General features: G+C 43.2%; 2 protein-coding genes across 8 annotated transcripts in view; both read right to left on the bottom strand.

The window, feature by feature from the left end:
* Positions 1-3,877: 3,877 nt before the first annotated feature.
* Positions 3,878-9,552, bottom strand: DYNLRB1 (dynein light chain roadblock-type 1). 2 transcript variants are annotated; one of them, XM_030008847.2, is made up of 4 exons: positions 9,406-9,552; positions 6,427-6,502; positions 5,488-5,661; positions 3,878-4,394 (listed from the first exon to the last, which is right to left on the bottom strand). In XM_030008847.2, the coding sequence occupies exons 1-4, from the start codon at positions 9,406-9,408 to the stop codon at positions 4,351-4,353; spliced, it is 297 nt and encodes a 98-aa protein (XP_029864707.1). In that variant the 5' UTR covers positions 9,409-9,552; the 3' UTR covers positions 3,878-4,350. The 2 variants fall into 2 exon arrangements, with proteins under 2 accessions (XP_029864707.1, XP_029864708.1); XM_030008848.2 differs by having other exon boundaries at positions 5,494-5,661.
* The window catches only part of ITCH (itchy E3 ubiquitin protein ligase), a 72,095-nt gene continuing 64,824 nt past the window's right edge, over positions 5,567-12,837 (bottom strand). For all 6 annotated transcript variants that reach the window (XM_030008849.2, XM_041122732.1, XM_041122730.1 and 3 more), the window contains 2 exons: positions 6,427-6,502; positions 5,567-5,661 (listed from right to left, as the gene is read on the bottom strand). The gene's annotated coding sequence lies outside the window, so the exon portion shown is untranslated. The remainder of the gene's footprint in view (positions 5,662-6,426; positions 6,503-12,837) is intronic.

Below are 12,837 nucleotides of genomic sequence, written 5' to 3'. Positions count from 1 at the left end.
TTAATGTACTTATAAAAATGGGACATGGATCAAGGAAGTTTTACTTCTAATCCAGCAGAGTATGATTTATACACTTCTTCCTTCAGCCCTCAGCTTTCCTGAAAAATCTCGCACACACTAATACCTCTCTTGCCTATTCTTACTGATGTCATTGGCAAAACTCCTTATTTAAGGAGGTGCACTTCAGATCCAAAAAACCCCAGAGCAGTCAAAGGTTTAAAGATGGAAGGAACCAGCTGTAACAACCCAGCACCAGCAAGCTGTCCTAGCATGACCTAGATCAACAGCAAGCTTTACGTATAGCATGCCAGCATTCATACAGGGTAAACGCTGCTGATAATAAGCACCCCTGGATGCTTGTGAAACCATGCTAGCGGATGGAAATCTCCCCGAAGGAATCCTGTCACACTGGTAAAGGAAGTGTGTTTTTGTCAACAGAAATCGTGTTGATGCTCAGGTTTCTGCTGACATGGCAGTGTTTGTCAGAGCTCACTGCCCCTGCACACCCCAGCTGCCACAGCTTTTCCTACAGATTATACTGGTTCAAGGAGCTGCTCTAGCTCTACTAACATAAGGCCAGCCTGTATTGGTGTAACTATCTATGCCAGACCTTCATCGCCTTCAGATGTAGCTATACATAACAAAAGTGCTAGGACAAGATCAAACATAAACGTCCCATATGTGAAGAGGAGCGCTGCACAACCAGAGCTGAGCCATCTCAGGCAGACGAAGAGTTGCTTGGGAGGGTGCTGGAGCAAACACAAGCTGGAGCAACTTAAAAGAGCTGCTCTAAGACCCATAGAAGATGAGTTTCTACAAGCCTAGCTTTTGCAGTATTAATACGTCATCACCTCCATTCCTCTACCAGAGACTTATCTCAAGAGCAGAGTCAGCACAAGAGAGCGCATCCTTCGGCCTCAAGTGCTGCTGTTGACAGCCCAGAGCCATACCTCAAACTTCCTTTCATTAGCGTGTTAATGCATTAGGGTTTGTTTCCCACATCTCAGCAGCAGATGCTTCCTCTGCCTTCAGAGAGGGATCCATGAAAACTGACTTCTCCAAGACAGCAAATTAGGCCAGTCTCCAGCCACTATACAAAGCAGCTCTAAGGCACAGGTCGCAAAGGTTATTCCAGCCCTCCTTTGAACCACCTCGTCGTGCTTTCTGGCTAGAAAAAAGGACTAGAACCATAATGCTTATTTTGCCATTCTTCCTCAATTTGACAATAATTTTATCATAGAATGAGTAGGCCCAGACTCAGCAAACACAGGACAAGAAGCAGAACTTCATCCCATCTCCTTCTTGACCCTCTTTAAGTTAACTAAGGAAAAGTGAAATCCTCCCCTAACTTGCATACAGAGCAATTGCTTCTGGTCAGATCTCTGTGACTCTCTAATGCTCCTGATCTGAATAAGACACTTTTTCTCCATAGTAAGTATCTAAATGGAAATTGTTGTTCTTCAGCTTCATCCAGCCCTCCCCCTTTTTTAAAAAAACAAAGTGAATTAACTTTGAATGCTAGTGTAAAGGTAGCACTAGCATGGCATAAGCAAGGCCCTGCCCTGAGCAGATGGATTTGACAAGCTCCTCCAGACTCCAAAACCAGCTTCTTCAAGACCACTTTATTCAAATTCCTCAGTATATTGCAGGTCAGACTGCTAACAGTCCTTGGAAAAAAAAACAAACAAAACCAAAACACCCCCCCCCCCCCCGGAACAACCCCCAAACCCCCTCCAAAACCCCAAACAATCAGCATATAACAGGAACTCAGTCATTTCACTGCACATTTATGGTCACAACACAATGCAGAAAATGGGCATGATCTTTGTTTTGCAACAGGGTTATTTATTACAGCTTGTTTAAAGAAAAAACCACCTCAACATTCTCTGTCCCAAAGTCAGATATGACACAAAACCACTGGTAGAACAGCTATCCTAAAGGAAGTGTCCAAAAGAATGCCGGACACTAAAGATATCCTTCACTGTTCAAAAGAGTAACACTGACACCTACTAGGGAAAGCCAAAATATGTAAGCAGGTCACCACTTCCAAGGAAACGATTTCTCTGCCTATGAACAACAAAAGATAGAGGAAATAACCGAAGTCACATTTTTCTTCTGCCTTGCTTCACTATTCAGCTATTATCCAGAGACTTCAGCTTGCTGGAGATCATTTTTTTGGAGACAGCACTCAAATTATGACAGATCACACGCATTATATAAGCTGCTGTGTATCAGGAACTACTCCAAACACAGAGCATGATTTCAGACCCTATTCATTGGTTTGATGGTGTGGCTTAAACCAAGATTCAATAATAAAAGGGCCAGTGAATACATGCTATGCGAGTTATCTGTCAGTTTTCTACAACTAGGAGATGGATGTTTACATCAGTCACTTCTTGGCACAAAATGTGATCCCAGGGCTACACCAGTTTAGTGTGGTCAGACATATGCTGATGGGAGAAACAGTTCATAAACTGAGTAACAGCCAACACTGAGTCACATTAACAGCTGAGATACCCAAAATACTGCAAAGCACCCTCACCCAGATGCTGCAGGACTGAGCACAGATCTCAAAAAGCATTTCTGAACTTCATGGTCATAAACACTACCTAAAAAATTAGACAGTCTATAAATTAATGCCCAAGTCTGAACATACACAGAAGACAAATGCTGAGCATACAGGTTATCTTAGCTGTTTGAGTCACCACATATCCACTCCATCACTTTGTGCTCTGAAATCCAGAAAAGCATCCAAGTCAGCACCGACATTTTTACTACAGACTCCAAAACTGCACTGCGGCCAACTGCCTGAAATACCCCCTAACCTGCTGAGATTATCCACAAATTCTTAGTCCGTTCCTCAGTATAGAACTGGACAGGTAGTACATGTTCCTACTACTCCCATGTAATTTTGAAAGAGCAGGGCTAAACACGGATTATTCCCTTCTGCTAGCAGAGATACATGAGTCAGGAGTGATCCCTCACCAGCACAAGAAACAGCATCCCCTAATAAAACTGCAGGTATTCAAAGTTCTTTCTTTAATTGCACACTATGTTTCATGCCTGTAGGCTGTGCCTCTTTGCTCAGGTGCACATTGGTAGAAATTCCTTTTCAGGCTGGTAAAACACTTCTATCACAAGCAATCTGAGGCCAGACATGTGAAGAAGCTGAAGCACAAGCAGGCAGCTACACCACCTGCAAGCCCCCCCTTCTCTGTGGGACAAACGAGACTGGGAAAGGAACCAGGCTCTCTGAACACCACTCCCTGCTGTAGCAGTTAGCTGTATTGAGCTACCTGAGTATGCAACGAAAATGCAGTGCAAGCCAGTATGCATCATTTCTGAATCTGGGCTATGGCGTTCTGCACATCACTAAGACTCTTCAGTACAAGCCAGAGCTGTGTCTGTCACACACGTCACAAACATCTTCAATGCAGACATTCTGCACAAATTCTTGAGCTCTGCGTGCAATTAAAAAGGCTCTTTCAAGACTACAAAAATAACCCCTTTATTATTTTGGAGGAACCAGATGACCTTTTTTTGTCCTTAACGGCCATCAATAAAAAATTACTAAAGGAGGATACCAGATCAAATTGGCTGCTGAACTGTGATAGTATGAGAGCTCCAACAGGCAGTCTTGATGGCCTTACTTAGCCACAGCACTTCTCTGTCTGAAACAAAAAGGAAGTGGTAGGAAAATGCTCTAACATAGGAGGCAATTATAAGTACATTGCACATGCACTTAGACTAAATCCTTGTTTAGAGAAAGCAACAGAAGAGTAAAAATAGTCCTAGGATGGTTCTGTTTTTTGAAGAAAAAACATCAATCATGAGAATAATTAAAATCTTCAGAAGGAAAATACGTAAGACAAAACAGTCACTGATGACACTTTTTAATTTGATATGGTCAGACTTTTTCAAAGTAACTTGTAAAACCAACGGAGTAAGACACAACTAGAGGATAGGCAAGTTTCATATTTACAGTCATTGAAAAGCAGTAGTGTAAAAGCATATCTCAAATAGTGGTGACAGAAGCATGGAAACATACAAAGAATAATAATTTTTAGAACATTATTAGAATTTTATTATATTACCTTCTTAACTATTAAAAGAATCTATTGCATTTTTTACTGCCTGATTCTAATTCACCAACTCCTCCTTGAAACGACTTGTGATACAAAAAAAAAAAAGCCACTTTTTCTGTTTGTAAACAACAAAAACACCTGCTTTTGTTTTTCCAGACATTATTGAAGTGGCACAACAGAATTAACACTAATGCTCTATTCTTTACCATTAAATTAAAAAAAACAGTTGGGCAAAGGGAAAAAAAACCAGGCCAAGTCAGCGTAATCATTCAGTTGGGTTCTGGATGACAATCAGGAAGTAGTCTTTATCTGGAGGAAAAAAAAAGAAATTATTCTTTCATTGCTGATGTTTTTTCACAGCAACAATAAATTTCAGCATTTTTTCATATCTCACTGATACACTGTGGGAACTAGAGTTCTGACATTCGTTCTCAATGAGCAAAAGAGGCTTGGCATGTCAGATCACTTATAATTTTTATGAGTGTTACTGAGAAAAAGTCTCAGCTTTAGAAACTGCATGCTCCCAAGCCAATTGAATTTAATCCAGCTTGTGCCTAGGAAATAATAGTAACTGGCACATGCAATGATGGAATCAAAATAGGTGGTACAAGACAGTGATTTCCCTTATCTCACAGGCAGACTGCTGGGCTGCAGCTGTATTTTTTCTGGAGCAATGCTTATTCCTCTCTTTTCATCCTTCATATGGAAATTAGAGGGTGCCTCAGCATAAACCCCAGAGCCTGTCTTAAGATCTGCCTTGACCAGTCCTTGCAGAGCAGTCTACTGCAGCCTCTCCATCAGCACAATCCCACCATGGAGCCAATGCAGTATGAAGGCACAAAGCTGAGTTCCTGCCACATTAGTGAACTGTACCCATCTCATTGCTTCCCGTTTCATAATTTGCTGAAATACTGAGGATGTTTCCTGAAAAGAAGGTTGCTGCTGCTATATTCTACGACTCACGATTACAGCTACAATATGCTCTATTACTTTTCTCTGAACTGGAAAATCTGTTAGACTGTTTTGCTTTATCACTTAGTCTACAGTTCTGAACTGAAATTGCTCTCAAAACATATTCCTTTCCAACTCTTGTGGTTTTATACTGAAAAACACAAAACATGAGAGGCTGCAACACAGTCTCGAACACTATTTAACACTTTCTACTTTGATCAACATGAAATGAGGAAAGTGACTTCCCACATTCAAACATGAAAAAGCAAACTTAGGTCAGTGATAAAAGCTTTCAACTCTGACGAAAGCAAAACAGCTTCTTGGAAAAGAAGAGATTATACAATATGAAAAAAAGCAGCAGGCAGAACTCTTCTCTCAGGCTGACACAGTGTCAGTCTCATGAGAAAAGAATTCTGCTGGATTCGCTAATGCCTGCTTTCACGCCACTCACTTTTACCTGGTGCAACCATGATTTCATTTTTCTTGGAGCGGATCCGCAGGAATGTGAGGTCATTCTGGGGATCAATGTCTCGCACAGTGCTCCTTGCCTTCATGATGAAGCTGTGCATGAGGCCCGCATACTGAATCGTTGTGGAGTTGTCCATAGTACTTTTGATAGGAATACCTGCAAGAAACAGGGGACAGCAAGGGTCAGTGACATAACTCCAGAACTAACCCTGCCTTGGGCATTATCAGGTCCAACTGGGGTGGCTATTTAACCTAAGCAGATGTTGTCGCTACACCAGGCATTAGGAGTGTTCTTTTTAAAGGCTTAGAAGAACATGAACAGAAATAAGACGTGGAAAGGCTAAGATCTGGAACCACAGGTGTAGGTGAGAAGAACTGTTTACCTCTAGTAGCATCAGTGCTTTACTTTTCCTTTTTCATTTATTTGTTTTTTTTAATGAGATCTATACATAGAAATAAATAGTAACAAAAATAAATATCTGTGGGGAGACAGGAAATACCAATGTTTCAATCTTGTTCTCTTGACTGGGGACAGCTTTTCCTTTCTGAAAGGCTCCTGAACATCACAGTTAAATGATACTCAAGTAAGCTGGGCTGGGATCAGTGTTGATTATAGAGGACATCAGCTGCTGCATAAAGGCTTTGACAGAACACAGGCTCAAACACTGGCATAACTCAAATATTTCTAAGCTTTTGCAATTTATTTTGATTTATTTCCTAAAATAATAAAGTGAGCTTGCAGAACAGCAGAAATAGGAACCCAATTTTCTCTTGTTGCCTAACTATTGTCCATCTGCTTTGGCAACAGGAAAACCTTTGCTAAAGACAGACTGTAATCTAAATGCAAGTAGTACAATCAGCGGTCCTTAAAGTGCATGTTTAGAATAAGTTATATCTCAGAAAACCGAGACTGACACAGTACCTTCAGAATTAACAACAATGATTCCCTGCACTCCTTTTTGGCTCTGAATTCGCTTCAGTGTTTCTTCCACCTCAGCCTACAAACAGAGAAAGCACAAATCAATAGAAGATTTCAGCTGTTACTTGCCTTCCACCAAAGCTTTGAAATAATGTGTCTGAAAATAAAGCTGCACAAAGATGATTCAAACAAATACTACCTACACCATTCTGTACAGCAAAGCATCTGTACTTTGGTACTACCTTTTCTGCATGACCTTTTCAGTTGTTTTCCATCTGTCTTCACTCATTTGTGATTATAATCTTGTGGAAACCTGGAACTCCCCTCTGATCTTTCCCTCTCTCCTCCTCCCCAACCCTCCCACAACCTCACGCATCAGTTCCTTACTGTAGGCTTGCAACCAGAAGCCTGCTTCATCAGACTGCTACAATTTAGGTGTCAAGCAAAAATTGTGTATGAAAATATACATGGAATTTATGAAAAACATAGAAAAAGATACATTCTGGGTGCAAAACTACCTTCCCTTATATCAAATGAATGCTAAGAGCAATTACAAATAAGAAAAGTCAGGGGGAAAACAATGAATAAATGCTATTTGTTTATAATTACAAATCCTGCTGGGATAGCTACAAGATTATAACCACTAACAATAATTTAGAGCTTTGCAAAACCAACTTAACAAAAAAAAAGGAAAAATGAAAACTGAAGGCCAAGGCAGCAGTCCCTTTTCCTTCTCTGTAAAAACCACCATCAACAGAAGAGCTTTCAAACCCTTCTGCACAACTTCCTTTGCTACAAGACATCAATCAAAATTTAGCTATGGGTTTTCTAAAACCTCAGCACCTGAGCTGCTTTCCACAGCTGGGTGAATATTTGGCATTTTTTATTCCCACTAAAGGAAACAGAGATATGCAGCATCTTTCAGATCCTGCATGACAGAGTCCCACAGAAACGGTCTAGGAGGGAAGACAGGAATCAACTGAACTCAGGAAAGGTGAGACCTACATGGGGCATTTGGCCAAGACAGCTGTGTTTCTTGGGCACTGTGAGTAACCCTCTCTCCACTTCCACCCAGCAGCAAGGGAGCACAGTCATGTTATAAGCCTTGTTCCCTGGGAAGAGGACTTCTCCTAACAAAACAACATGCCCTCAATCTCAAAACTACTAGCAAACTTCCTGCAGAGTGCTGTTAGTTTAAGTAGCTTGGAGTAACACAAACTGTTGCAGGTAAGAGATGGTACCACCTGAGTTTGTCTTTATGAAGCAGTTTTTCTGTCTTACTCAGCATAGAAAAATTCAGTCATTTCAACAAAACTCCTGATTATTTTTGAATGCTGGACTATTTTCAAGTGGAAGACAAGGGAAGGGAAACAAAGAACAAACTACAGGGTGTACAAATGCTGAGAGAAATTTGGCGGCACACTGTTAAATCCAAAATAATTTCCTGACTTCTTACTAGCAGTATTTAAGTCCTGAGTCATTAAATACTTTCCTTCACTGGACCTTAACAAACCTATCTGGATGCAAAGAAGCATCCACAGAGAATGATATTGATTTTTAATTTCTTCTAACAACCAACAGATAATCTAACACACAAGGTGGAATGATCTGCTCTAACAGTTCACTGCTCTTGACGTAAGAAGGTCTCGCTCCTCCTGTTCTTACTCCCTGACACGCACATACCCCTTCACACACACTAGCTATGGTGCTTGTCCAACACCCCTGCAAGCCAGTTCAACTCACCAGACTAGCAAAAATATTACTGAGAAAAAATGTATAAATTTAACTTGTGAAACAAACAAAAACTATCTTAATAAAGGGTTGAATAACTACAAGAAACAGTGTACGGAGAAGGAGAGATGCACTCTAGAGAAGGAGAGTAAATACTCCCCCATCACCCATCTGCTCTTATATAACCTTTGCTGTATGTACAACAGTAGCCTTTATCTTCCTGTTTTCATCTAGAAAGCTTTAACTCCTGGGTTTGCCTAACAAGTATGTCTTATTAGACCATTTCAATTTTCCACCTACAACTTAGGTCAGTACTTATTTCTTTAGAAGTTTTTCCACATATTTTGATCCCCAATTTCACGAATGCATGTGTGCTAGCCAACAATACATTCGAACGGGAAGCAACCTTCAATGCAATTACAATAAAATAAATACGTTCCAGGTTCTACAGGATATTAAACAGCCAGATGTCTTAAGCAGTCTTTTTTCCTGATTGTTTTCCGCTTCAGGAGTTGTAACCCAGTAGCCGTAAGAAATGCAAAGATTTTCCTCTCAACGTATCTTCAGCCTGCCATCCCATGGCGTTGTTTCAGTGCTTGACAGAGTTAACTGAAGGTTTATGGGAGCGAAACGCTTTCCACCGCAATGGATTTTGGGACAGAAGCCCACGGCCAGCACTGCCGGGCAGGCTGGGCTCAGCTGGCACGGTGAAACCCTCCCGTGACAAAGCAGGGGGCGGCTCCCGAGCTGCCCGACTCGGCCGCTGCCCTGTGAAACACCGGCGAGCCGCAGGAGACAAGAAACCTCCCGGCACAACACCCACTCAACAAGAAAGGGCCAGACCCGCGCGTTCCCAGCACAGAAACCGAGCCCCAGGCAGACTGGGGGGGACTGAGAGACACCGGAGAGAGATCAAACAGCTACCCGCAGCTGAGTCCCGCTTCTACTCAGTGCAGCGCACCGGCCGGCCCGGACACCCGCCCGGGCGGGGGCAGCCCCTCTGGCCGAGGGGGTCCGAGGACCGGTCCTCTCCGCCTCGGTCTGCGGGCGCTGGCAGTAGCGCCAACAGGCCGGAGCCCCCGGGGGCCGGGCGAGAGAGGTGGCACGGGGCCTGCCCAGGCGGCACGAGGCCCCCCGGGCCCGGCCGCGGGGCAGCGCCGGACGGGAGGGGACGCCCCGGCCCCGGGGGGTGACACGGCCCCGCTCCCGCCGGCCCGGGCAGACCCCAGCGCCCGCCACGGCCTCACCCACCATCTCGAGCTGCCGCCGCCTGTCCTCCCAGTCACAGCACCGCGCGCATGCGCGCCGCCCGCTCCGCCAATCCGCGGGGAGGAGCGGCGGGCCGGCCGTCACGACGTAGGCCCTGCCCCGGAAGCACTTGTCCCACGGCGGGGCGGAGGGGGGAGCCGAATGGCGGCGTTTCCGCGGTAAAGCCCCGCCCGGATCGCCTTAGGGCCCGGTGGGGGCGGGTCCTGGGCGGCCGCTGCGGGCGGGGAGCCGTCGCTTGGCGGCCGTCGGGTCCTTGATCTCGCGTAAGGGCCTTTGGTCTAAACCCTCACAACTTTACCCCTCAAATAAAGCAAAGAGTTGACACACACCGCCGGTGCGTGAGGCGCCGGGCAGAGCGGGGATGGTCAGTCCAGGCCCCACTGCCGCGGGCAGGCATCGCGCACCCCTAAAACTGCCGGGCTGGTGGGAACCTACCTGCCGCGGCCCCTAGGAAGTGAGGTGAGGCGGTAAGGGTGTCTGCTGCCAGTATGGGAAAGGTAAACGCTCAGCCCGCCTATATAGGGCTATGTCCTGTGTTCTGAAGGCAAAACGAAGTAACACACTCATGCACCCTATCAAACACAGCCCTAGCTGGTGTTACACAATAGTTGCGGTGGGTACTTCCCCCCCTTTCAACTGGAATCCAGGCTCTGCTTGATTTCAGTGCTGCTTCTTTCAGCACTACCCCCGTGCAAGCAGAAAACTGCCATTCAGCTACCACTAGGCTCCTCTCAACAGTTACAGAAAGCAGGTGTTTGTTGGGTAAAAAGTAGAAGCGTGACCTCATAAAGTATTTTTTGGTTTTTTTCCAAGATACTCTGAAAACCAGGATTTGACATAGCAGATAAGCTCACTGGTCCTTTAAATCTGGCAGGGACTACTTTCTGCTCACAGAAAACAGATTTCTCCAACAAACCCTGTCATTTTTGCACTACTGTAGAGCTGATAGGTTGAGAGTGGACATGAGGTCATGCACCTTCAGAGATCAGGAACAAATCCTTCTTTAGGATTCAAGAGATGCTGCTGTTTTCTCTTCTAGTGGATATTTACAGCTCTGCAACCTAATTACTTTAAATTCTAATCTCGCTTACCAGTCCAGCAGTAAGTTTTAAAGCTTGCTTACAGAAAGTCATTCTACCATAGATTGATTCCACTTCTAGTCCCACCAACGATGACAAGATTTGGTCAATAGGTAAGCAGTGCAGAGCTGCTATTAGAGACCTAAACCAAACAAGGTTTTGTTTAAACTAAACAAGTACTCCCATCTTGCCAACTACAAACCCATCAATAACCCCACCCAGGACTGGTACTGGTACGGACATTAGCAGCATCATGACAGAACAAAATAGTGAGGAACTAATGCAATGGTGCAACTGAGGTGTACATTTATCATACCATACATTTACTGTGCATTGCACTGTGATTCTGTTTTAGTTCTTTTGCCCCCCCCTTAACTTCAGATATATGTGAAATATCCTCATAGCTGTACTAACTTAAAACTACCCAAAGCAGTGTCAAATTTGGGGTTTACACAACTTACTAGCATGCTTTTAAGTGATCTCATCCAAATCATGGAGGAAGCAACTCAAAACTAACTTCCCCTGCTGCAGAAAAAAGGCAGTTATTATTGCATATATTTACTTGGCATAGAAAAGCATACGTGGGATTTGCTGCTACTAACAAAATTGTAATAACCAAGCCTGCGTGAACATCTGGGAAAATATGCAGAGTGAAAACCCAGTGGGAAGGTCTGCAGCAAGGAAGATTACCCTCAGTGGAGGACGATCAGTTTAGGGAACATCTGAACAAACTGAATGCAAACAAGTTCATGAGACCTGATGGGATGTACCTGTGAGCGCTGAGGGAGCTGGCCAATGTCATTGTAAAGCCAATCCCAATTATCTTTGAAAGGTCGAGGCAATCAGGGGAGGTTCCTGATGACAGAAAGAATGTAAATAACCGCTTCTTTCAAGGAGGAGGATTAGGGTAACTTCAAGGCTGGTCAGTCTCATCTGAGCTTTTTTCCCCTCCTTCCTGTCACCCTGTCATTCCTAAACAGAAAACACAAACTTGCACAGTCATACCTCATTTTTGTTATCACCGCAATAGTGGTACAAGAAAATGTTAAAGCTGTGGCTCCTGCAGAACCTTTCTCCAGACCATGTCCCTCAGAGTACCGCCGCTAACAGACCAGCAGCCTCACTGTCTCCTTGGGGCAGCATCCCCAGCACCATGAGCACTAAAAATTCATGAATTGTTGTATTTGCAGTTTCTAACCAGTCACAAAGACAGCTGTGTCTGAAATCTCCTAATGAAGTTCCAATGCAACCAACAATAGCAGAAGAGGTCTCAGGAAAGAAACATTCCTAAAGAACTTTGCTAGAAGGACAACGTCAGGCAGCCTAACCCCTTACCCCCCAAAAAGCAGACTGACAACTTACTTGCACACGGATGCTTCATAACGCAGAAGAATAACGATGAGACTACCAGCTCTTTAAGTAGTTTTATAAAAGTATTTGACTTACTGAGATACTGTTACAGTTACCTGAGTATTTGAAATTACAATGCAAGGAAATTTCAACAATGAATTTCAGTACAGTATTTTACAATCCAGTGCTGCTGATCCCAGTTTATATACGAGTTCACTAGAGCACATATACACAAACAGTGATTCTTGAAGAAAATTAAAAGACACCACAAAAAGGGGGCTGGAGATACCAATATAACAGAGAGCGCTGAGATTCCAAATCCAGTGCAGCATGTAATAAAAATGCAAACAAACAAAAAAAACCCCAAGCATTTTTTTTGTTTTACTTTTCTCAGAATAATAAAAAAAGCTTTTTTTTTTTAAAACACAAGCAACTGGATTAAAAAAAATGAAATTCCATACTAGATCAGATGAAGACATGATGCATTTACTGTGCATTTCATTAGTATATTAACATTTCCTGAGCTACCCAGAACAATAAGGCTTTGTTAATTCTTAGATCAGTGGCTCAGCATTTAATTTTCTCATGTCATTCTCATAAGGCAAAATTCTAAATAAAAGGTATTTTAATAGTTGAAAACTAGGATCAATTGACAGTTGTGTATGAATATACATTTGTGACATACTATGAATTTATGCAGCTTGGGTTGCTAAATAATTTGAAGTAGTGGGAGACAAATTCATTAATCTCTGCTGAAAATCTTACTTGGAAGACCAATTCATAATAACCTATTATCTGGGATACCAGATGATGTGGGCTCATCCACATGTTGTTTTCACCAGATCCCTATAAAGAACAGAAAAGTGCACCAGTGGCTTACATTAATTCCTTTTTATTTCTACACAACAAACTGTAAAAAATTAACAATTTGTTAGCATTCACAATGCTGACAAAGTAAAATGCCTAAGTAATCTTAACCTCTGAC

This window comes from Aquila chrysaetos, chromosome 3 (assembly GCF_900496995.4).
Source record: "Aquila chrysaetos chrysaetos chromosome 3, bAquChr1.4, whole genome shotgun sequence".
Taxonomy (NCBI): domain Eukaryota; kingdom Metazoa; phylum Chordata; class Aves; order Accipitriformes; family Accipitridae; genus Aquila; species Aquila chrysaetos.
This window is presented reverse-complemented; position numbering and strand designations above follow the sequence as displayed.